The 23,971-nt window shown below is 37.5% G+C and overlaps 11 protein-coding genes across 11 annotated transcripts; 2 read left to right on the forward strand and 9 right to left on the reverse strand.

The window, feature by feature from the left end:
• Positions 1–308: 308 nt before the first annotated feature.
• Positions 309–1,478, reverse strand: C9374_007239 (uncharacterized protein; the record flags this gene model as incomplete). Its single annotated transcript, XM_044697188.1, has 1 exon — positions 309–1,478. The coding sequence occupies one exon, from the start codon at positions 1,476–1,478 to the stop codon at positions 309–311; it is 1,170 nt and encodes a 389-aa protein (XP_044555602.1).
• A 441-nt stretch (positions 1,479–1,919) lies between these two features.
• Positions 1,920–2,984, reverse strand: C9374_007240 (uncharacterized protein; the record flags this gene model as incomplete). Its single annotated transcript, XM_044697190.1, has 1 exon — positions 1,920–2,984. The coding sequence occupies one exon, from the start codon at positions 2,982–2,984 to the stop codon at positions 1,920–1,922; it is 1,065 nt and encodes a 354-aa protein (XP_044555603.1).
• Positions 2,985–3,416: 432 nt separating this feature from the next.
• C9374_007241 (uncharacterized protein) lies at positions 3,417–4,457 on the reverse strand (the record flags this gene model as incomplete). The annotated part of the gene is made up of 1 exon (XM_044697191.1): positions 3,417–4,457. One exon carries the CDS (start codon positions 4,455–4,457, stop codon positions 3,417–3,419), a length of 1,041 nt encoding a protein of 346 aa, XP_044555604.1.
• Positions 4,458–4,942: 485 nt separating this feature from the next.
• On the reverse strand, positions 4,943–6,001 carry C9374_007242 (uncharacterized protein; the record flags this gene model as incomplete). Its single annotated transcript, XM_044697192.1, has 1 exon — positions 4,943–6,001. The coding sequence occupies one exon, from the start codon at positions 5,999–6,001 to the stop codon at positions 4,943–4,945; it is 1,059 nt and encodes a 352-aa protein (XP_044555605.1).
• Positions 6,002–6,411: 410 nt separating this feature from the next.
• On the reverse strand, positions 6,412–9,345 carry C9374_007243 (uncharacterized protein; the record flags this gene model as incomplete). The annotated part of the gene is made up of 3 exons (XM_044697193.1): positions 6,412–8,268; positions 8,319–8,766; positions 8,987–9,345. 3 exons carry the CDS (start codon positions 9,343–9,345, stop codon positions 6,412–6,414), a joined length of 2,664 nt encoding a protein of 887 aa, XP_044555606.1.
• A 940-nt stretch (positions 9,346–10,285) lies between these two features.
• C9374_007244 (uncharacterized protein) lies at positions 10,286–12,147 on the forward strand (the record flags this gene model as incomplete). Its single annotated transcript, XM_044697194.1, has 2 exons — positions 10,286–11,716; positions 11,803–12,147. 2 exons carry the CDS (start codon positions 10,286–10,288, stop codon positions 12,145–12,147), a joined length of 1,776 nt encoding a protein of 591 aa, XP_044555607.1.
• Positions 12,148–12,562: 415 nt separating this feature from the next.
• On the reverse strand, positions 12,563–13,185 carry C9374_007245 (uncharacterized protein; the record flags this gene model as incomplete). The annotated part of the gene is made up of 2 exons (XM_044697195.1): positions 12,563–12,982; positions 13,150–13,185. 2 exons carry the CDS (start codon positions 13,183–13,185, stop codon positions 12,563–12,565), a joined length of 456 nt encoding a protein of 151 aa, XP_044555608.1.
• Positions 13,186–13,323: 138 nt separating this feature from the next.
• Positions 13,324–14,319, reverse strand: C9374_007246 (uncharacterized protein; the record flags this gene model as incomplete). Its single annotated transcript, XM_044697196.1, has 1 exon — positions 13,324–14,319. One exon carries the CDS (start codon positions 14,317–14,319, stop codon positions 13,324–13,326), a length of 996 nt encoding a protein of 331 aa, XP_044555609.1.
• Positions 14,320–14,811: 492 nt separating this feature from the next.
• On the forward strand, positions 14,812–17,388 carry C9374_007247 (uncharacterized protein; the record flags this gene model as incomplete). Its single annotated transcript, XM_044697197.1, has 1 exon — positions 14,812–17,388. The coding sequence occupies one exon, from the start codon at positions 14,812–14,814 to the stop codon at positions 17,386–17,388; it is 2,577 nt and encodes an 858-aa protein (XP_044555610.1).
• A 97-nt stretch (positions 17,389–17,485) lies between these two features.
• Positions 17,486–18,793, reverse strand: C9374_007248 (uncharacterized protein; the record flags this gene model as incomplete). The annotated part of the gene is made up of 1 exon (XM_044697198.1): positions 17,486–18,793. The coding sequence occupies one exon, from the start codon at positions 18,791–18,793 to the stop codon at positions 17,486–17,488; it is 1,308 nt and encodes a 435-aa protein (XP_044555611.1).
• A 71-nt stretch (positions 18,794–18,864) lies between these two features.
• C9374_007249 (uncharacterized protein) lies at positions 18,865–23,748 on the reverse strand (the record flags this gene model as incomplete). Its single annotated transcript, XM_044697199.1, has 4 exons — positions 18,865–20,179; positions 20,342–22,424; positions 22,626–22,905; positions 23,209–23,748. The coding sequence occupies 4 exons, from the start codon at positions 23,746–23,748 to the stop codon at positions 18,865–18,867; spliced, it is 4,218 nt and encodes a 1,405-aa protein (XP_044555612.1).
• Positions 23,749–23,971: the final 223 nt, after the last annotated feature.

Here is a 23,971-nt window from a genome sequence, read left to right on the forward strand (position 1 = left end):
GGTAACTGACAAGGAGAGGAGGTAAAAGAGAGAAAGCATGACTCTTCATGTCGCGTCCATGAAGACACGTGTCTCAGGGTCATTTGTATGGCACATACATAATAATCTCGTTCTTCGGGAAACTCCCATCCATGTATTGCTCTGTTGGGATCCTGCCTTGTGCGAGTTGATAGTAATCAATGACTTAACAAAAGCAATTACAATCGAAGGTCCATTACTGAATTTTGTAGAAACAGAAATGTAATTAGATCATTCCATTGGATATTTACAAAATATTTAATGTCAGTACTCATGAATCACCAATTTTTTCAAAAAATCCCGAAACTATCCCTCTCCAATTCGCAAACCTCTCCCTCTATTTCTTGTTGATGAGTGAACTGTTCCTGTGTTGGGAATTCCATTCTCGATGAAATTATTTGTGACACCACCTGAGGTTGAGTTAATACATGTTTTCTAATAATTGAAATCAACGTGTGAATAATCTCAGGAAATCTTTCTGATGCTTGTCGCAAACGATGATTCAATGAAGCGAGTGAGTTCCATCCTTCTTCTTCGTCTTGAGAAGACACTGGTTGCATGGACTCAGAATTACCAATTCCAACTTGTCCTTGATTTGTCTCTTTCACATGTTCATCGTCGTGTTTCTTCTTTTTAGCTTTTCGAGGCTTGTCAACACAAGGTTGTGAAATCTCCTCGTGGTTGTTGGAAATTTCCAACCATGCCTTACAAGAATCACTCAATCTCGTTGCTGTCTCATCAAGAGTAGTTACAAATTGCTGCTTCTGTGCTCGTGGTTGTAGTTGTTGTTCTATCACTTCATTCGAATCCAATTTTCGTTTATGTCCTCTTCGTCCAAATTTTAATTTCTCAACCATGGGTCGATTTGTATCATATCTCAATAAATAGAGTCCACACTTGTTACATAGTGGTTTTCCTTCTTGATTTTTTCTCCACATGGGTGTTTTGGAAGTACCACAATTATGACATTTACAATCTCGAGATTTTCGAATATAGGGACGACGACGATTCGAGGTCGAGGCGCTTGCAAGGGTGGAGTTGGCATTCGAGTTGGATTTGGAACATGTCGAAGTTGGAGCATGTGTTTCTTCCATGAGGAGGGTTATATGAGAATTCCAAGTTGGTAAAGAATTTGTGGATGCATTCGACTCACACGGTTGACCAACATGATGACGAGGTTTTGCTGAAAATGTGCACAACGATTCACATGTTTCATGTGGTGTATCCACCATGACGAGAGGGTTTGTTGTTGTTACACCACTTCTTGAGAGTGGAGCACCATGGTGTGTTGGAATGAATGGAAAACCACATGTTGATACATTGTCCTCTTCTTCTGCTTTGTTCTCATTCATGAAATCATTCCACACATGTTTCCATTCTTCTTCTTCATTCATTTCCATGGGAGTAAAAGTTTGGTATGTCAAACAGTTCATTTGGAGAAACAATGGATTGGTGTCCATACTTTTTTTTTTGATATAGAGTGAGAGAGAGGTATAGCTAGCACTCACACAGATTTGAGTTTTTTATATTCTAATTGACCATATCTGGAAAATGCAACTCTTAAAAATTTGATGAAAGTTGAATTAGAGATCGAATGGACGAGTAGTTGTACTAGAAAGTCGCTTCCGAATGGATTGGATCCGACTGAGACGAGCAATGTTTGGCCAAACGGAATTACATGCACAACGAAAAATGGTCGATCGCGCCTTAAAAACGTCTCACAGAGTCCGTTGAAACCTCAACAATTGTGTTTAATTGTTTTTGAGACAGTAGAGATACAGCAGAGCCTTCTTCTCACACGCAGATCGTCCGTTCGATGATGGGTATGCTTAGAGAATCTCTTATGGTGTGTGTGGTGTTTACAGTAGGTTTATTTGGTTTAAGGATTGAATTCTCTATCCTTATTGAATACATGTTTCGAATAACAAGAAATTTGTGCATGATTCTTCTTCTTCTTCCTTAATGGAGAGTTCTGTAGAATCCAATGATAATTGTGGTTCTGGTTCTTGTTGTTGATGAAGATTCAATGGAGAGGTTTGTACAATCTGTGAAAGAACTTGAGGTTGAGTCAAGACATGTTTTCGAATCAATGAAATTAAGGTTTGAATAATGTCTGGATATCTTTCAGAGGCTTCTTTCAATCGATCCTTTAACACATTCAATGATGACCAACCATGATGTACATGTCCTTCATGATTTAGAGTTTCTGTCAAATCACATTCCATTGAACGGAAAGAAGGGTCCTGTTTCATCTTTTTACATTCAATTTCTGCAACATCATTTTCAGAAGGCGATTTTATGACATTGGATGGTGTTTCCTCAGCTGCCACATGTCTTTTTCTTCTTCCTAATTTGAGATATTCCTCCTTCGCAGGTCGATTCATTCCATATCTCAATTCATACAATCCACACTTGTTACATAATGTTTGACCAGTCGATGGATTTCTTCTCCAAGTTGGAGTGGAACGAGTTCCACAATTTTCACATTGTGAATTCTTTGTAGTCATTGAACGTGTTCGTTTTTTCTTCATTCGCATGGGAAATCCATGGTGTGGAGTGTTGGTAGTCTGAATTTCATGTTGCATTAATGCATGTCGTTGGAAGGTTAAAAGTTGTCGTGGTGGTTGAAGAGGCATGGATGAACATGGACAGTTCGAACATAAATCATGCTCACGGCTCAAGATCTGAAAGGGATCATAACTTAAAGTCACTGGATGTGGATCATGTAGTGTCGAATGATTCGAATGGTCGTGATGGGTTTGGGATATTGGTTTCATGGTTGGTTTACATGTAGCTGCAGCTCCATATATTTGGTTCAGTGGAGACAGAAGAACATGTTTCACACCTGTGGAGCTCGACATTATTGACTCGAACCAATTGGTATGTTCATGATCTTCATTATCTGGTAACAAGAATTGACTGTTCCAATCTTCGATGGCATGCTCGTTTGGAGAGAATAAATCCATGTTTTTGGATTCGAGTATATTTGTTTGTGTTGTTGTTGTTGTTTTTAATACTTTTTTAGTTTCCTTCGAAATGAATTCTTGTCGTTCTGGTTCTAATTCAATGAGAAATCCTTTTTCCAAATCGGGTGAATGTAACCAATCATTAGATGGTCGAGCGAAAATTCCAACATGTCCGAACGTCTGTACTAGAAGAAACAATCTTCCTTAGATCTACAGTGAACGAAACGTTCATGCGGCAACTAAACTATGGACTTATTCGTCATGATGAACCATTTCCATCCACAACGATCGCACCGAAATCGATATGAATACCTGCGACAATATTGTTGTGAACAATAAGTGACACATTCGATCGACTGTCTGAAATATTGGAAGCTCTTATTGTGTGTGTTGTATTTGGAGTACTTTTACATGGATTAAGGATTGAATTCCTTATTCATTACTTTTTTCCAATAGTAACATATCTGTACAAGTAAATGATAAATCTCTGGATTCTCCATGATTCAATGAATGTTGTTGTTGTGCAATTTGAGAGGTTTGTAAAATCTGTGAAAGAACTTGAGGTTGTGTCAAAACATGTTTTCTAATCAGTGAAATTAAGGTTTGAATAATGTCTGGATATCTTTCAGAGGCTTCTTTCAATCGATCCTTTAACACATTCAATGATGACCAACCATGTACATGTCCTTCATGATTTAGAGCTCCTTTCAGATTACTTTCATGAGTTGAAATTATATGGTCCTGTTTCATCTTTTTACATTCACTTTCTGAAAGGTCATCTTCAGAAGGTGACATTGTAACATTACTCGTAGATGATTCTTCTACTGCAACATGTCTTTTTCTTCTTCCTAATTTGAGATATTCCTCCTTCGCAGGTCGATTCATTCCATATCTCAATTCATACAATCCACACTTGTTACACAATGTTTGACCTGTCGATGGATTTTTTCTCCATGTTGGAGTGGAATGAGTTCCACAATTTTCACATTGTGAATTCTTTGTGTGTGTTCGTTTTGTTTTCATTCGGGTGGGAAATTCATGGTGAGGAGTTCTCGTTGTCTGAATTTCATGTTGGAATAAACGTTTGTGTGTTAGTAGTTGTCGTGGTGGTTGAAGAGGTATGGATGAACATGGACAGTTCGAGAGCAAAATATTGGAACATGCATCATGCTCACGGCTCAAGATCTGAAAGGGAACATAATGTGAAGTCACTGGATGTGGATCATGTAATATAGAATGATTCGATTGGTCGTGATGGGTTTGGGATATTGGTTTCATGGTTGGTTTGCATGTAGCTGCAGCTCCATATATTTGGTGCAGTGGAGACAGAAGAACATGTTTCACACCTGTGGAGCTCGATATTACTGACTCGACCTCATTAGCATGTTCAGAGTCATTCTCTTCATCATCTTGTAACAAGATCTGACTGTTCCAATCTTCGATGGCGAGGTCGTTTGGAGAGAATAAATCCATGTTTTTGGATAAATGTTTGTGTTATTGTTGTGTTTAATTTTTTCAGTGTCCTTCGAAATACAATCTTGTCGTTGTGGTTCTATTCAGTGAAATGTGAACCCTCTTTCCAAATCGGGTGAATGGAAACAGTTATTAGCCGGTCTAGTGAAAATTCCAACAGGTCCGAATGTGTGTACTGGAAGAAACAATCTTCCTTAGATCTACAGTGAATGAAACATTCATGCGGCAACCAATCCTTTGACTTTTTCGTCATTATGAACCATTCCCATCCACCATGATCGCACCGAAATCGATTGAAACAGTGGAATTAGGAACCATCTTTCTCTTCTTCTTCACTGGTTGCTGTTTGTGCTGGCACAGTTGCCTTTTTCTCAACCTGCGACAACATCTGTTGTGAAAAATAAGTGTACACATTCGATCGACTGTCTGAAATATTGGAATCTCTTATTGTGTATGGTGTACTTATGGTTTACGGATTGAATTCCTTATTCATTACTTTTTTCCAATATTAACATATCTGTAAATGATACATCTTCCTTGGCGGATAATTCTCCATGATCTGATGATTGTGGTTGTTGTGAAATTTGAGAGGTTTGTAAAATCTGTGAAAGAATTTGAGGTTGAGTCAAGACATGTTTTCGAATCAATGAAATTAAGGTTTGAATAATGTCTGGATATCTTTCAGAGGCTTCTTTCAATCGATCCTTTAACACATTCAATGATGACCAACCATGATGTACTTGTCCTTCATGATTTAGAGTTTCTGTCAAATTACTTTCGTTGGATTGAGTTGAAATTATATGGTCCTGTTTCATCTTTTTACATTCACATTCAGGGAGTTCGTCTCCAGAAGTTGACGCTGAGACATTGCTTGTGGATGATGATCCCTCAGCTTCCGTTGCCACATGTCTTTTTCTTCTTCCTAATTTGAGATATTCCTTGACAGGTCGATTCATTCCATATCTCAATTCATACAATCCACACTTGTTACACAATGTTTGACCAGTCGATGGATTTTTTCGCCATGTTGGAGTGGAGCGAGTTCCACAATTTTCACATTGTGAATTCTTTGTGGTCATTGAACGTGTTCGTTTTTTCAGTCGGTTGTTGTGAAATTCGTTGTGTACATTATTTGACTGTATTGGATCTTTAGGATGGAATGATAAGTTTCCTTTCGAGGTTGAAAGTTGTTGTGGTGAGGAGGGAGCACCATTCGACAACACATCGTTTGAGATCTTTAACGGATCATTCAAACATGATGAAATATCTTCTCGATAAGGATTCTTTAGATCATGATGTGTCGTCGTATGGTTCGCAGGGTGTGTCTGTAACATGGGTATCGTCATGGTTGGTACGTTTGGTTTGCATGTAGCAGCTGCTCCATGAATTTGGAGCACTGGAGAAAGGAGAACATGTTTCACACTTGTAGTCTTCTCGAAACAAGTGGCTTGTTGATCATCTTCCTTCTGTCCATTCCCTTCATGATCATGTTGTAACAAGATCCAGTCTTCGATGGTGGAGCTGTTTGAAGAGAATAAATCCATGTTTTTTGATACGTGTTGTTGTTGTTTGTGTTGTTTGTGTTGTTTTTGGATTTTAAATTATTCAGTGTCACTTGTTCGAAATGCAATATTGAGGTTCTTGAGGTTCTAATTCAAGTGAGTGTTAACCCTCTATTCCAAATCGGGTGAATTGAACCTATCATTGTTTGTGGTTATAACATTCCAGTTCACAATCTTCCGTAGATCTTCTGTGAATGAAACGTTTCATGCGGCAACAAAACCGTTGATTTGATATGTGTCAATCATGAACCTATGATCGCACCGAAATGGATGCGAATACCCTGCGACAACATTTTGTGAAAAACATGCACATATTCGATCGACTGTTTATTCTTCTCAAAAACACTCTTTTATTCAATAACAACAAACAATTTTTATAAAAACACAACCGACTACTTTTTCGAAAGAATGGATTGTTGTGCAGCTGCAATTCTTGCAATTGGAATTCGATAGGGTGAACAACTCACATACGTCAATCCACATGTGTGTAAAAATTGAACCGATTGTGTCTCGCCTCCATGTTCTCCACACAAGCCCACATTCAAATTTGGTTTCACACTTCGTCCCTTCTCGACTGCCATCTTTATCAACTTTCCAACTCCATCTTGATCAAGAATTTGGAAAGGATCATTTTGTGACAATTCCATGTCAATGTAATCTTTGAGGAATTTCTCGGCATCGTCTCGACTGAATCCAAAAGTCATTTGTGTTAAATCATTGGATCCCACACTGAAAAAATCAGAAACAGTCGCAATTTCATCTGCAAGTAAAGCAGCTCGAGGTGTTTCAATCATGCATCCCACTCTAAATTTCACCTTATCATGTGATGTGGAGTGTGACAATATTTTCAATGCTACTTTTTCAATAATTTCTTTTTGATGTTTCAATTCTTGAATGGAAGAGATGAGTGGAACCATAATCTCCACATGAACACAGGGTGATTGAGAGGCGAGAGCAGCTTCGAAAATGGCCTCTGCTTGCATTTGTGTAATTTTGGGGAGTGTAATGCCGAGACGACAACCACGATGACCGAGCATGGGATTCTTTTCAGAGAGTTCTTCAATCTTTCTCAACACGACACTCTTGTCTTCACCCACTCTCTTGGCAAGCTCTTCAACTTCATGATCTTCATGAGGTAAGAATTCATGGAGAGGTGGATCTAAGAGACGAATGGTCACTTTGCGATCTCCCATCACATCAAAGAGTCCCTTGAAATCATTACGTTGATATTCTTTGAGTTTTTGAAGGGCTTCTGTACGTTGCTTTTCATTGGTGGCAACAATCATTCTTCTCATATCGAGAATTCGAGTCTTTTCAAAGAACATGTGTTCTGTTCTGCAAAGTCCAATACCTTCTGCTCCAAATTCAATGGCTTTTGTTGCATCTGTGACAGTATCTGCGTTGGCATAAACTCCCATGGTACGATAGCGCTTTTCAATTTCCATGACTCGAGCAAAATCTCCACTCAAAGAAGGTTCTGAGGTTTCCAAAGCACCTGCAAAGATCAATCCAGTAGAACCATCAATGGTAATAATATCACCTTCCTTGAATTCAACACCATTAATAGTACATGTCTTTTCGTGCTCATTGACAATCAGTGCCGAACAACCGCTCACACAACATTTACCATTTTGACGAGCAACAACAGCTGCATGACTGGTAATTCCTCCATTGGTTGTGAAAAATCCTTGTGAAATTTGCATACCTGCCAAATCCTCGGGACTGGTATCGGTACGAACGAGAACGACAGGTCCCTTTGTTTTTCTTTCTTTGGCCATCTCAATGGCAGATTCTGATGAGAAGGCAATACGACCGACAGCACAACCTGGAGAAGCTGCCAAACCACAGGCCAATGGTTCATGTTTGGAAATTTCCTTCTCAGAGAGATAACGATGAAGAAGTTGATCCAATTGGGACGCATCCAACTTGAGAATGACTTCCTTCTCAGTGATGAGACCTTCATCGAGCATGTCACAATAAATTTTGAGAGCAGCTTTTACAGCTTTCTTTCCGTTTCGGCATTGAAGCATGTACAAGACACCTTCCTCAATGGTAAATTCCATATCTTGAATGTCCTTAAAATGTCTCTCCAATTTGTTACTGATGTCTAAGAGTTGTTTGTAACATTCGGGGAAAGAATTTCCCAACTCTTCAATTCTCTCGGGAGTTCGAACACCACTCACAACGTCTTCACCTTGTGCTTGTCTCAAATATTCTCCATAGAATTTGTTCTCGCCGTCGCTGGGTTTCTACTAAAGCAAACACCAGTACCAGAGTGTTGATTAATGTTACCGAATACCATCGATTGAATATTGACTGCAGTTCCTTTCAAATTTCTAATATTGTGAATTCTTCGATAGTGAATCGCTCTGGCATTGGTCCATGACTTGAAGACTGCAATAATGGCCTTGAATAATTGTTGTTTGGTATCTTGAGGGAAGGGTTCTCCAGTCTTTTCGAGAATGGTCTTTTTATGATCCTCAACAATCTCCTTAATCTCTTCCAAGGTCAAATCAATGTCGAGTGAGATACCTCTCTGTTGTTTTTGTTTCTTCACATTTTCTTCGAAATGCTCGTACTTGACTCCCATGACCACATCACCATAGATTTGAATCAAGTTACGATACGAGTCCCAAACAAATCTCTCATTGCCACCAAAATTCTTAATCATGATTGGCAAATTGTCATCACAGAGACCCAAGTTCAAAATTGTGTCCATCATACCTGGCATGGATACAGCAGCACCACTGAAATTGATACAACAATTTTGTAAAATATAAAATTCGGTAAATAGGTGACACACCATTTTTGATCATCACACAATCATGGATTTCATCATGCAAAAAGAATTTTGATTCCATCGTCATCACCATGGTTGTGTATGTCCATTGATTGTATTTTGTTGACATTAGATCGTTGTATAAAATTTGTCTTGTTGTAAATCAACACCACCACAAGAATACAAACCTTCGAACAGAGACCAACAAGACCTTCTCATTCTCATTTTGCAAGGATCCAAACTTCTTATTGGTCACCTTCTCCAATCGAGCCAAATATTCATTCACTTCGGAAACAATTTGTTCCGGTAATTGGTTTTTGGAAGAGACGTTTCTTTGAGCCATCTCCTCTTCATCATCCAAATCAATATTCGAAGCATAATTATTGTGTTTGTTAAACAATACGTTGGCTTCAGTGCAAATGGTAAATCCTGGTGGTACAGGAACTCCCAAATTGACCATCTCTGCCAAACCAGCTCCCTTTCCTCCCAACAACTCTTTCATGTTGCGATTTCCTTCTGTGAGGTTTTGTTTGCTCTGTGGATCCATTCCGAAAAAGTAACAAAACTTTTCATGGTAGTGGAATTGGTAGTGGAATTGGGAGAGAGAAAATTATTGTGATTAGTGCTCATTGTGTGTAGTTGTTGTTGAATCTAGAGATGTTTTTTTGTTGTGGTTGATTCAATGATCGCTGTTGGGACTGAGAATTTTCGACGAATTCATCCATTTTTACATGGGTTCATTTATAGTCATTTGATAAACCTTAAAAAGGAGAATTTTAATGAACTACTGTTTTAACACAAAACATGGTTCATGAGTATATCATTGAAATAACCAGCTACAAGTAAGTCAATTGTTGTTTGATGTGGTGTGACTGTTCTTGAATCTCACTACAACCAAGAAATAAATCGTTTGAATTTCCTTGGACCTTTATTATTTGAATTGTTTGCCTTCCTCAAAGTTTTGATCAAGATGCAACTTGAAGAACTCGCTTTCATAAGGCTCTTCTCTCTGGTGGGCCACGAACATCAAATTCATATGGTGTTTCTTAATTTTATAAAGAAATGGTTTTCATTTCAAATTTTCAACAAACCATTTTCCATAACAAAATAAATTCTCTTGCCAAGCTTGATTTTCTTAGACCTTAGCAAATGTGAGCTTTTCTGTTCACATCATCCTCTTACACCAGACACAACTTCCTTCAAATTACCGAATTCCGTCAAAAAAAAAAACGAGGATACCGAATATTGTGTTGCCTCATCATCCAAGATAATATTGTGTTCCGATTTTTGATTTTATTATCATTATCAACGGATAATCACAACATCATCGTACGCGTGTTTTATTTGCATCATCACGCTATTTTAAATCCAATTTCATAGATAACGAGCAACTTTTTAATTGGAGTAGAACTTGTAGCAAACAACAACACTCCTAGTAATAATAATTGAGTAGTACATCACTCGAGTAAAACAACAATAACAACAAAATGGTCAAGGAAATTAAATCCGATTCTCAATTTACATCAGAACTTGCCAGTACCAACAAGCTGGTAGTGGTCGACTTCTTTGCCACATGGTGTGGTCCTTGCAAAAAGGTTGCTCCGATTTTTGAACAACTCTCCACTCAATACCAACAAGATGCCGTCTTTCTCAAAGTAGATGTAGATATTTGCCAACAAACAGCTGCTCAATGCGATATTTCGGCCATGCCAACCTTTGTTCTTTTCAAGAATAAGAAGAAACTCGATCAAGTAGTTGGCGGAGACATGAACAAACTCAATCAATTGATTATGAAACACAAAGGAGCAAGTAGTAGCAGTACAAATGGTACAAGTTCTTCTTCACAAGTAGAAGATAATGAACCCATTCCAAGTCATCTTACAACAGCTGAAGATTTCAAAGAGGAAGGCAACAAGCGATACAAGAAAGCATCTTACAAGAAGGCTGCTGAATGTTACTCGAAGGCCATTGAAATTGATCCAAATCAAGCACCCATCTACACCAACAGAGCAGCATGTTATTTACAATTACAACAATACAAGAAAGTCATTGAAGATGCTCTGAAAGCTCAACAATTAGATGCTAAATTTACCAAGGCCTATCTCCGAGCAGGTCAAGGATATTTACAAATGGGTAAAACAAAAGAAGCCAAAGAACAATTCGATTTGGGACTTAAACTTGAACCCAATAGTGACCTTTTCAAGAAGGAACGAGAGGCAGCTGAGAAAATTGAAAAATATTTGAATAATTCTAAAAATTTCCTTTCTCAAGGACTCTACAAGGAAGCTAGTGCTGAGGTTGATTTGGCATTGCAAATTGCTCCACATTCGACCATTGTGAAATTGGTCAAAATTGAATCTCTCATTGGACTGAGAGAATTTGATACTGCTGCCAAAGAAGCTTCCGCCATTCTTCGAGATGTTGACAGTAACAATTCAGATGCTCTATTTTTGAGAGGACAAGCGCTCTATTATGCTGGAAATACAGATAGTGGACTCAATCACATCACACAAGCACTCAACTTAGATCCTGACAATCAAAAATGTATTCAATTTAGAAAACAAATTAAGAAAATTGAAGCTTTAAAGGAAGAAGGTAACAAACTTTTGCGAAATGGAAAATACCAAGAGGCCTACGATGAGTATACCAAAGCGATTGAAATTGACCCAAAGAATGCAAATTTGAATGCTGTATTATATTGCAATCGAGCTGCAGCTGCAACCAAATTGGGTAAACACGAGGTTGCCGTCAAAGATGCCACCAAGGCCATTGAATTGAATGACAGTTATTTGAAGGCCTACATGCGTAGAGGTTCGAGCTATATTGAGCTCGAACAATATGAAGACGCCATGCGTGACTACAATAGGGCTCACGAATTGGATAAGGACAATGAGGAAATTGAACAAAAATTGAAAGAAGTACGAAAATTATACAAACAAAGTAAGAAGAAGGACTATTACAAAATCCTAGGAATTGAAAAGTCTGCTTCCACCGATGAAATTAGAAGGCATACAAGAAGCTTGCTATGCAATGGCATCCAGATCGATACATTGACGAAGAGGAGAAGAAGAATGCTGAAAACAAATTTAAGGACATTACAGAAGCACATAGTATTTTGTCAGATCCTCAAAAACGACAACAATACGATTCGGGTGCCATGGATGCCGATTTCGAAGGTGGATTCCATGGAGCTGACATGAACGACATTTTCAGAATGTTCTTTGGTGGTGGAATGGGAGGTATGGGAGGCATGCACATGGGTGGTTTCGGAGGTGGTGGTATGGGCGGTTTTGGAGGTGGTGGAAGAAGAGGTGGTGGTGGCATGGGTGGAGGACAATTCTTCTTTTAAGTTGTGATTTCTACACTCAAATCCCCTTAGCTCTCTTTTTCAACATTTCTCCAATTGTCCACAAACCTTGAATTCACACTATTCAATTTTTTCATAAATTATTATTCTTAATATTAAAGGTGTGTCCATAGACATAATCAATTCATTATTAATACAAAATATTAGATGGTGTTTCTTTTGTAAAGAATTAGCTTCAATTTAAAACACAAAAAATCCTAATTGAATGTTGTGACTTGTCGACAAGTTTGAATTTATCTAATATTACGAGTGTAAGAAGCAGCTACAGAGACGGCAATAATAATTGGAAGAGCAACGAGCACCACAGCAATCAAATTCAATACAATAGTAACGATGAGACCATATTGACCATAGGTACCATATCTTCGAGCTCTTTCATCGCTTGAATGTCTATACTTTAATACAGGAATCCAAAATAGACACGAGAAGCAAAAGCCAATTCCGAAGAACCAGTAATAATCAAAGCCATCGTAAAAGCATCTTCAGCTTGCTTTCCTTCAGCTGAAACGTTGACCACGTTGGTTGTGGTTGTAGCTACGACTACAGGTTGAGCTGTAGTTGTGGTGGTTTGCTGCTGAACAACAGCATATTGAGGTTGATAGTACACTCCTCCTTGCATTTGATTGGGATCAACATAGATGGGTTGCTGACCAGGTTGTGGTTGCACGTACATGGGTTGCTGACCAGGCTGTGGGTAGTATGCTTGTTGCTGACCAGGTTGTGGTTGTTGCACATACATGGGCTGCTGACCAGGTTGTGGTTGTTGATAGTAGGCACTTGGTTGTTGTTGTTGGTTCAACATGACCATATTAGGATCCTATTTGTGATCATAAAATTCGAGAATTGAAAAACGACCATGATATGTGGATAATGATTCCGACGTGTTGAAATTATTTCGTTGTTTCCAAATCAGTTAATATTCGAACATGACCGTTCATCGTCCATTGGGTCAGTTCATCATCATCACCAACATTGCAAACTTACCTTCATGTCATTACTGACGGGTTGTTGTGGGTTCATGTTTTCGGTTTTCAACAATAATAATTGTTGTGTGTGGTATCAGTGATGTCCACTCGCTATTTTTTTCTGATTTCGAAAATAAAATGGAAGAACATGCGGGGGCGTTTCAACAGATTTCACATGTCATTTGCGATTTTATCACAAACCAAAGACAAGCACTGCAACCAAAGCAACCACCGCAGCAAACATTCCCACCAGAACGGTAGTGTTGATGGAAAAGGTTATAATGAAGCATACCAACCCAAGAGTTCCATACTTTCTCACTTTCGGATTGTCAGAAGCCTTGTATTTTAGCAATGGATAGAATGCAACGCAGGAACAAAGCAATCCAAGACCAAACAATATCAACACCATACATCCAATGACAGAAATGAGAAAGTTTTGTTTTGCTTGAACAGCTTCGTCTTCAGATGAGTGTTCTCGTTGACGTATCGATAAAGAGGAGTTTTTTTCCTGATATTTTGAGGAAGGAGTTTCATGCTGGGGTGGAGACGACTGAATAGGCGTTAAGGCGCTCTGTGCAGGTTCATACCCGAGTGAATAGACTGGTACATTTGCTACTGTTGATGCTGACGAACTCGGGAGAGAAGAATTTGGATCGGGTGGGAGGACAGTTTTAGGTGAATTGGCTTTTGAAGTTTTTCGCTGTGGATCCTCTTTGGTTGATTGCCATTGGTTGGATACCGATGTTTTAGGAGGTGTGGTGGTTGTTGCAGATGATGATCCGAGAGGAAGATCGTTGTTCAAAGCGGATGTTGTTGAAACAACTCTTGAAGAAGGAGGTGTAAAAGAAGATCCCTCAACTCGAAAGGACTGAGTGGAAGGAGAACAGCTCGTAGTCGTCGTTGCTTTGGGAATAATCAACGACGAATAATGAATGGAACTGGCATTCATTTCCATCGAGTCCAATGGATTGGATGAGGAGGGTGGATTTAATTTGGGTGTTGTTGGAAGAGGAATATGAACGAGAGAGAACTCCTCCTCGAGAGCATTCCCATCTGAAAATACATGAATACTTTCGGGATTAAGGATGACTGGTTCATGGGGTTTGAAAGTGTTAAAGTTTTCGGGAAAGTTCATGGAATAATGCTGGTGGTTGATATTGTGCAATTCATTGAGGTCCTTAGAGGCCATGGTCAATTGGATAATGGCTTTCAATTGAAAGGGAAATATGTCGGAATTTTTTTAAGATGCTTTGGGCCGTTTTTGGCCACGTTGATAATTGATTCGTTTACAAATTATACTTCAACCCTAGCATACTGACCTTAAGTCATTGATTTTGATGTTGTCAGAATTAAGTTGCCAATGATAATACAAGCATACCAAACCTTTTGTAAAAAAATGAAACAACTTTCTCATGGCCCTTTTCCCTTCAATCGTTGTTGCATCCATTCTTTGATGAGTAAGAATCGGGTGGTGAGCAGCCATCAATCTCTCCTGCAGCAATCATCATGTCGTTTTAATAATTCCCTTCATGAATCTACATTTCCAAAGTTAAACTTTTTCAATAATAATTTCTTGATGAAATTACAATTTCAACCCGATTCACACAGGGCTTATTCTTCATCGTCTTTCACTCGTTCCTATCATATATTTCATGATACTACGAATTCTATAAACAATTACATGGATGAAAATTTTAATACGGACTTGTTGAATCACAACACACAAGAAGAACAATCCACTTTTACTTTGGACCTTTCTCATGTAACGAAAAAGAAAAAATTAAAGCGAGTGAAATTAGAGGAGGAGGAAGATTCTTCTGTGGAAATTCAATCAATACACGACATGGATGCCAAATGGGTAAAATTAGAAGTTCCACAAACTCAACTCATACCGACAATGTTTCTTCCTCGCTTGAAAAATTTGACAAATCTTTTCTCTCCTATTTTCAAGTATTTAGACAAGGGATTATTTCACAAAGCTCTATTTAAACTCGAGCACTACAAGTCTATCATTGTACAAGGAGTTGTCGTTGACACTCACCAATTAACACCACAAGAAGCACAAGCGCTCACAATGGAATTAGAAAAATATACATCACTTGCTGTTGGACAAGTTTGTGACACACTCCTGGATCGATTCGAACAAACACAGGAATATCTAAAAATTCAAAAAGTTTTGAGCTTTCTAAGAGATTTTACAAATCATGTAAATTGTGCCAATAATTGGAATTTTAGGTCGTTGTGTGATCCTATCATTCAACGATCCATTTCCATACTGATACGCTCATCAATCGAGTCAATGAAGAGCCTATATTCAGACCATCTGTTTGAGGCTGTTAAAATAGATGTCATGACTGACATTTCTCCCTCGCTCATGATGCTCTTGGAAATTTTCCAAAAAGAAGAATTTTCTCAAAACTCGTATATCAAGCAATGCATTTCATTTATATTGGGACTGAATAACAATGATTACTTTATCATGGATATTTATACTTTAGATATTATTCTAGAATTGCTGATTGAAGGCAAGAAATTTGATGTTGCTTTCAAGATCTCCCAAAAAGAAAGCGATCGACTAATTGTACCATTTATCAACTTGTTATCAAACAAAAATTCAGCCCTCGATCAACAATCATCGCTAGAATTTACGTATCATAACATTCCTCGTATTTATGGATTAATTGAAAAAGTAATGACAATTTTTGGAGAAGTGGGAAAATATGATCAATTATTGAATCTGTACAAGGTGCTCAGACGTCCCTCACAACATTGTTTCAATATTGTCATTCAATATCTTGCACAATCTCGAGTCGAACAGCATTATGTGGCTTTGATGGACATCATTCGTGATACGGTGAAAAACAGATCTCGCTATGTACACATCATTACTCCTATCAACATCAAGAGCATGTTCAGATCCAACTCTATTGTCACGCAATATCTCACTCCAGCAGATATTGGTACCTTGAGGACTCTAATATTTGACAGCTTGAATATGAAACCTAGTCCTCGAATTCTTAATTTATTTTTGAATTTATACCTCAAACATGGAATGGAAAAGGAAGCGTTTGACATTCTTGAGCAATTTTACATCAATGGAGTGGATACAAATGTGTCTACCTTGACCATCATACTAACATACCTGTGTGGCAAGAAACAATATATCGATGCCATCAAAATTAGTGACAAGTGTATCACAGAACCTATTGTATTTGACATTCCATTTCTAAACATGTTGTGGAAAATTTATTATGAATATATTTGGAAGCATTTACTTGTCGTAAACAAAACGACAAGAAATGGTTTGTCAATTCAAGACACAAATATTCAATTATTAGAGTATATTCGTGATTTTGAACGCAAGAATTTTTACACCATTCTTACTTGGAGAAAGCACATAAAGGAAAACCCTCTATACTTTGACGAGATAACTAGTATTGAAAAACCACCCAACGACCAACAACACGATGAGATCAAGTATCATCAATTACAAATATTTGAATATTTACTCATTCAAATGGAGAGAGGTTTTGACAAGTACATTCTTACCAGCTACAATTATTTATACGATTCCAATAACACGAACAACCATACTTATGGCTCATCTTCCGTATATCCACCACTATCCATCTCTTCAAAAGACAAAGTCTATTCAAGTAACAAACATTTAAACTTTTTGCGAGAAGGAAAAAAAGAAATGGATGAAAAAACCTATTTGGAAGTGAATGCTCATTCCAATATTCCTCATTTTCTTCGTAACAAACAATCAAAAATGATTGCCTCTGATGTATGCACCGTGGATTTGAAACTACTTCTTCAATGCTATTGCGTGAGACCAAGATTGAGACAAATTGATGATTATTTGAAATTTGTTTGTGGAGCCTACAATGCCACAAGTCCTGTTCGAAAATTTCACTATTTCACAGTCATTTGTTCATTAGTAGAGGTTGGAAATATCGAATACGTGAAACAATATATTCAAGCACAATTTGAAAATTGTGAAATGTCCAACGAAGAAAGAATCAAAAACATGTATTCCATTTTAAAGATCATTCGATCAAGGTTGACACCTTCTCTTCGATACAAGTATTGCACAGAATGGAAACAAAAAACATTGGACGAAGTGTATCGAATGAGAGATTTATTGTCGATTGCAGAATGGAATCAAGTACGCCAACGATTTTCGAATTTTGAAACTGTTGCCCCAATAAGCAATATCGATGAATTATTGACATGGGTCTCTACAAGTATTTTATAAAATCCATAATTAACAGAGTGGAATGTTGAGAATTTTGATGAAAAGGTTTATTTGACATGAGGAGGCACTCGTTGAAATGGTGAACAAGATGAAGTAACTATTCAGAGGCAACCTTAAATTGGAAGCTATAATCAATGGGACTGAATTTGATGTGAATGTTGGTATATGTCATGGCAATGCCAATATCTTTTCTAATTTCCAAATCTTTGGGCAAGTGATTGATAATCCAATTAATAACAGTTTCTTTGTTATCACCAAATAATGAAAGATGTTGACTTAACGTGGATGGAAGGACCAATAGCTTGGTGTTGGAGAAGAATTTCACAGTCTGAGAAAGGAAACAAGTTGATTGTTGAATTAATTGAGCTTTCACCAATTCTGGACTTGCAGGATAATAAATTCTTAAATGAGGCGACGAGAAGCAACAATTACTCAATGCCAAACAATTCAGAGGATCTTTCTGATAGACATCTTTCAACAATTCGTGCTTTCCACTATTCGAAACATTTTTAGCAGAAGTCAATAAACAAAAAATGTCATCCAATGAGAGAGGAATGCTTCCAATCACATACATGGGCTCTCGAAGGAATCTCATTCTGGATCTCATGGACATGAGTGGATAAGTTCCATTCTTAATAAATCCATGCAACAACATGACATGATAAATATTCAATAAAAATACAGTTAAGAGATGCTTTTTGGATTTCAACTCGATCACATCGACCAATTCCAATTTGTACGTCAATTGTGTAAATTCATCGACCTTTTCTTCATTTCCTGTCAAGACTATAAACTCATTGCCCAATCTTAATAATTTGCCCCATCCCATTCGCTCTTTTTCATTGAATCGAGTTTGTGAAATCCATTCGGACGCATTATAAATTTCAATAATACTTCTCAACAAAATGACACTCAATTCCACTGCCTCATTCGCTGAAAAGTTTGTGGCCTTGAGTAATTTAGCTGCTTGTGTTTGTTCGCCATGACTCAATGATCCAGACATGGACGACGATGAAGCTGTGGTTCCTCCTCCTGTTGTTGATCCACTCGATGAAATCACTGAAAAAACATCTTCCTCATAAAGCTTATCTGGTGTTTGTGGTGGCATGGCCACATTTCTAGGTGAAATGGAATGCGTACGACCAGTCGTGCTGGTGTTATTCATCGTTGTCGTTGTCGTCACAGAACGAGATGTTATATGACTCATGTTATTTGAAACCTCACTCGTTTCTGAAGCACTCGTTTCAATGGTTGGACTATTTCGATGGATTGTCATCACATGAGCAAGTCGACTTGTTTCATTGGGTGATGGAGAATGTTCTGATGAGAGAGAATCTTCTTCTTCTTCTTCAAAATCTTCTTTGCACACATGATGATTGGATCCATCTTTTCGTGATAAAAGCATGATACTCATGGATCGATTGGCAACCAAAAGACTAGTTTTTCTCGAAGAATCTCCATCTTCAAATAAATGATTCACATTATCATCCAAATCATTGTCATATAATCATCATTGGTCGAGGAGTCGTCGATATGAATTTCTTCAGCAAATTTGTTCACAACTACTACTACTTGTTGAGTATCAGGAGGAGGTGCATTTAACATGACACTGAAACCTCGAGTTTTTCGAAGTTGAATTTCTGAATCGCGTTGTCTCTGAAATTCTACTTGTTGTCGTTTCAAATCCATTTGAATTTGGAACATTTGATCAAGTTGTTCCCATTGAAGAGTTTGCATGTAATCAATTGCAATTTGAAGTGTAACGAGTGAATATCCCATTGGACCCATCATGATGGATTCATGAACAAAATCTTCTAAAATTTTGAATTGACAATACAAATCAGGAATGGATGCCTTAATGAGAACAAAGATGAAAATGGGCATTAAGGCATCGGCAGAAACTTCACGTTCTCGTCCGTGATAAATTTTCACACATTCGACAATGGCTTTTGAAGTTTCCATTAAGAGTTTCATTTTACCTTCGACTAGACTGTTGCATTGTGAAATGTTACGAAGTGATTCGATGGCAAGTGAATAATTTTCTTCAGCACTCTTTCCATTTCCATCCAAACAATATTCATCGGCAATTTCCAAATGTTTTGGAGTACATTTGGCAAGTTCGACATATTTTTGATTCACAATTTCAGATTTCACACTATATTCTCTCTTGTAGAGTTCAAAGACGAGAGGAAACACTTGATCGAAAAAGACATGATCAATACATTGTGAAAAGAGAGGTTCCATTTGATTGGGATCTACCTTGATCATCACTCCATAATCCGCTGCTTGTGGAATGATAATTTTCATCACTTGTCGTGCCAATACTCGATACATTTCATCAAAAAATGATGCAATTAATGATTTTGCTCTAGAAATGACAATTAATTTCTCTTCTGTCGTGAGTGAATGATAATAATCTTGTGAATAGGTGCTGAGAAATTGTCGAGATTTTTGTTTCACCACTCGATGAAATAAACTTGTTGGATTTTTGATTCGATTCATTAAATGTTTGAAAATCACTAATTCTTGTTCGTCAATACTGGTACATGCGGACATTTCTTGGAAAAAATCAAATTCACATTGATTCAATTCAATAATGTCTGCAAACATGAGGAGAGATTCTTCGAAAAATTCTTTCAATGTTTTCAATGGTTTTCCCATGACTGTTTCAAAAGCTAAACAATCGGTGGAATAATTTTCAATGGAATTTGGATCTTCTTTGACCATGGTTAAATAATAGACCATTTCTTTTTTGATGGCACGATGTTCAAAGAGATCCTTATTGTCAATACTGTGTGTGTGAGAAGGTGAGAAGAGAGAGAGACAGGTGGTGTTGTTACCAATGGATGAAAACAAGTGAGTTGACAATGTTGTTGAACATTTGAACCATTTGGTTAATTCATGATGGTCATCAAAAAATTCATGTCAAAAAATTCATTCGAAAAATACTTACAAGAGACATGGGAAGGATTTGGAAATGTCAATAGCAGAACATGATACTGGCTTCTTCAAAACTTCATGCATGAGTCGTGCAATTTCACGGAAACTAGCTTTTGTACCGTGACACACAAAATTCTTCACTATTTGTTCCGAATCTAATTTGATATTTTGTAACAAATGTAAAATAAATTCAATCACATCGTCACCGTCACACCACTCCAATCGATCATTTAAGACATCAATGGTGGATGAAACTGGAATGGAAAGTGAAGAATAGGTCTGTATCTCTGAGCCAGATAACGTTGCAAGTGTTTGATAGAGCCATCCAAATTCTACCATCGTGTACGCTGTTTTACATTTCATGGAAAGATAAATTGAAATTTTGGTTAAAAATTCTGGACAAATTCTTTTGGTGGCAGAATCGTACAATAGGATAATGTGTTTCAATTTGGTGGATCTCTGACTGTTGTCAATCACTTTCTTGAACGATTCGGCGTCGAACCACTTGTTGAGAAGATATTTTGCCTTAATAAAGAAAATTAACTTTTCACATTGAATGACAGCATCGGACACAATGTCAATAAACTTTTCTTGTAAAATTCCCTTAATACGATTCTCTGCCAAATCATCCGATTCAATATCATGGAATGAGGCAGATCTTGATGCTTTGAAAGGAACACCAAGCATTCCAGATTGTGCAATAATTTCTTCTGTTCTACGTTTTCGAACTTCTTCCATTACTTCAATTCTCACTTTACTTTCCACACTCTTCTTCTCTTTTTCATAATCAAATACAATGTATTGAGCTGTCTTGAATGGATAATCAGGTATTTCCTTTTTAGAAAATATAATATTCTTAGAGAGATAATTCTTTTCATGGAGAGCGTGTAATAATTTGGATTGAATAAAGTGAATGGATCCAATCATGCACACACATGGATTGTGATCTTGGAAGGTTTCCAATTCTCTCTCAATAAAGCTATCGAAAGGTGTTGGAGCTGACTTTTTGATGTCTTGTACATCTGGATAAACAGCCATGGCCAAACCTGCATCATAGATTCGTGTGTACATGTCATGATAGGCGTCACATTCCCATTTTCTGAGACCTTTGGATAGCATCAATCGATGAATGGATTGCTCTCTGTCAATAATTTTATATTCAACAGGAACATTGGTCTTTTTCGAGAATTTGGTAATGACATCCTTAATGGTTAAACTTTCTGGACCTGTCAAGGTGTAAGTTGTTCGATGTTTCTTTTCATTTTGTTGCTGAGTGGATGCATGTGATTGACTAATGAACAATAAACCTGCATTGGGAGGTTTTGGTGGTTGTGAAGACATGGTAGAGCTTACTTGAAACATGATATTCATAATCATGGAACAAACGGATAGACCTACGTCACGCGCATCGACCCATGAAACTCTCTTCTTGGATTCATCATCTGAATCTTTCAAGTCTCCAAATGGAAAATAAAAAGTTCTGGTCTTTTCATCGTAAAACAGTAGAAAATCTTGCATGGTTCCATTACAACGAAGAATTCCACACGAGTGTCCAAAATAAGTCTTGACCATTTGTTCACATTGTAAATGACAATGAAACAGTTCTGGTAATTCAATGGCATGTTCTTCATTCGACGAGTTTTCTTGAGAATGTTTAGTGAATCCACTCTTAAAGGAATCATGTGGTTGAGAAGAAGGAGCTGTATAATATCTCGAACAAAGGAAAAAGGAATCTACAGATAATTGCAAGGCAAAATTAATGACTTGGTTCATATCTTCGACAATATATTCATGATCGAGTGGAATGTGAACCACACATGATATGTGATATTGCTTTTCTTTGATTTGTTCAACGAGAGAGGCTTCTTCAAATCGACGAAATCCATTCTCCAATCGAATGACAATAGCTCCATAATTTTTCAATAATTCCTCTTTTGAAACTGTGTTAAAACTTCCTTTTCTTTCATGGTCATTGTTATTAGAAGAAGTCTGAGGAATAAATTGTGTAGGATGACACACTGCAATGACACGAATTTTTCGAAGTAGTAGAGATTTCACAACCTCCATACCAATGTTGGAAGTGGCATTGGTCACAACTGAGATTTCCAAGATATCATGGGTTGTACAATTTCATTTCCATTCGAACACATTTCACACAAAACATTCATTCCGTTCAATTGCGTGACAACAATAATAAATTCCATTATTTTCATCATCACAACAATCATGAATTCACAATTGACATTATTTTTCATGTTTCAAACTATTCACATCTCTTTCAAAACTCTTCAACCTACCAATCGCTACAATTTTTCTCGACTCTACTCCCTTCACTCCATTCTGTGAATCATTCTGTGACGTGTTTAGTGTTCGAGTCGATCGATCACTCATCAAAGAATTACTCGATCCAGCAGCACCACCATTCGCTCTCGTTCGTGTTCTCATACGTGATCGAACGTGTTGAGTGGCTGCTCGTTTCACTTTTTGAACCCAATCTTCACGTTCCTCTTCATGATCTTCGGAACAAATTTGAAAGGTATAGGAACGTTCACTATAAATTTTATCCTTGCTGAAAGACTGTGAAGATGTGGATCAGGAGGAGGAGAGAGTGAGCGAGAGAGTGAGCGAACAGAATGATGATGATCATTGGATGATCCCAATTGGAATTTGATGATCATTGGATTGTACAACACCACGCGCAAGTAAATTCACACATGTAAATACATTTTGTTATAGAGAGAGCGATGAATTTCACAACAATGATTCAAATTTTGAACATGTTAGAGAATTGAATAGGATGGATGATCAATTTCAACATCATTAATTTCATGATCAATTTCAACATCATCAACCATTGGTAGTCCATAGGATGATACAAACCTTTTCACACTTGACATGAAACATTCTCTTATTCTTCTCATCCACACTCACACTTCCGTTTTGTAATTGTAACAATCCAATCACTGGTGCATCCACTTCAGATTTATATATCAAAATATCATCCACTAATATGAAATATCGTTTTTTCCATGATCGCCATTTAATTCCTTGTTTCATGAGATGACCACTTTTCACAATTTGTGGAATGGATGACAACGATGAAGGTAAGGAATGATGATTCATCATGGCATTGGTTGTATTATTCATTGGCAACGACGTGGATAATTGTTGTTGCTGTTGTTGTTGTTGTAAATACGAAGCTTGTAGCTCACCATTTGCACTTAATCCATACTTGGCCAAAACAAATTGAAATTCTGCAGAGGATTTGGTGGTTTTTCTTCGACGCGCCGATGATGGAGGAGAAGGAGAGGAAGGAGTATGGTTGTTGTTGTTTGAATGTTGTTGATGACTTGTGGTGGTGGTCGGAGAGTGTGGCAATGAGGTGGAGTGTGCGTGATGATGGTTGTCTTGTAAAGACATTTTTTTCGGATAAGAAGCGAAGTTTCTGACAGCTGTCAAAAGAGTTGTTCGCAGAAGTGTGAAATGAGGAAAAGAGTTTGATTTATTCGGAAATGGATCAGATGAATTGGTTGCATATTTACGATTAAGAAATGGTTCGCAACAGGATTTGTGTCACGCCCATTACATTCTTTCTCTGAGTTTGTTATATTGGATATGGTTTTGAAAATGCAATTTCATGACC

This window comes from Naegleria lovaniensis (genome assembly GCF_003324165.1).
Source record: "Naegleria lovaniensis strain ATCC 30569 chromosome Unknown tig002, whole genome shotgun sequence".
Lineage (NCBI taxonomy): Eukaryota > Heterolobosea > Eutetramitea > Acrasida > Naegleriidae > Naegleria > Naegleria lovaniensis.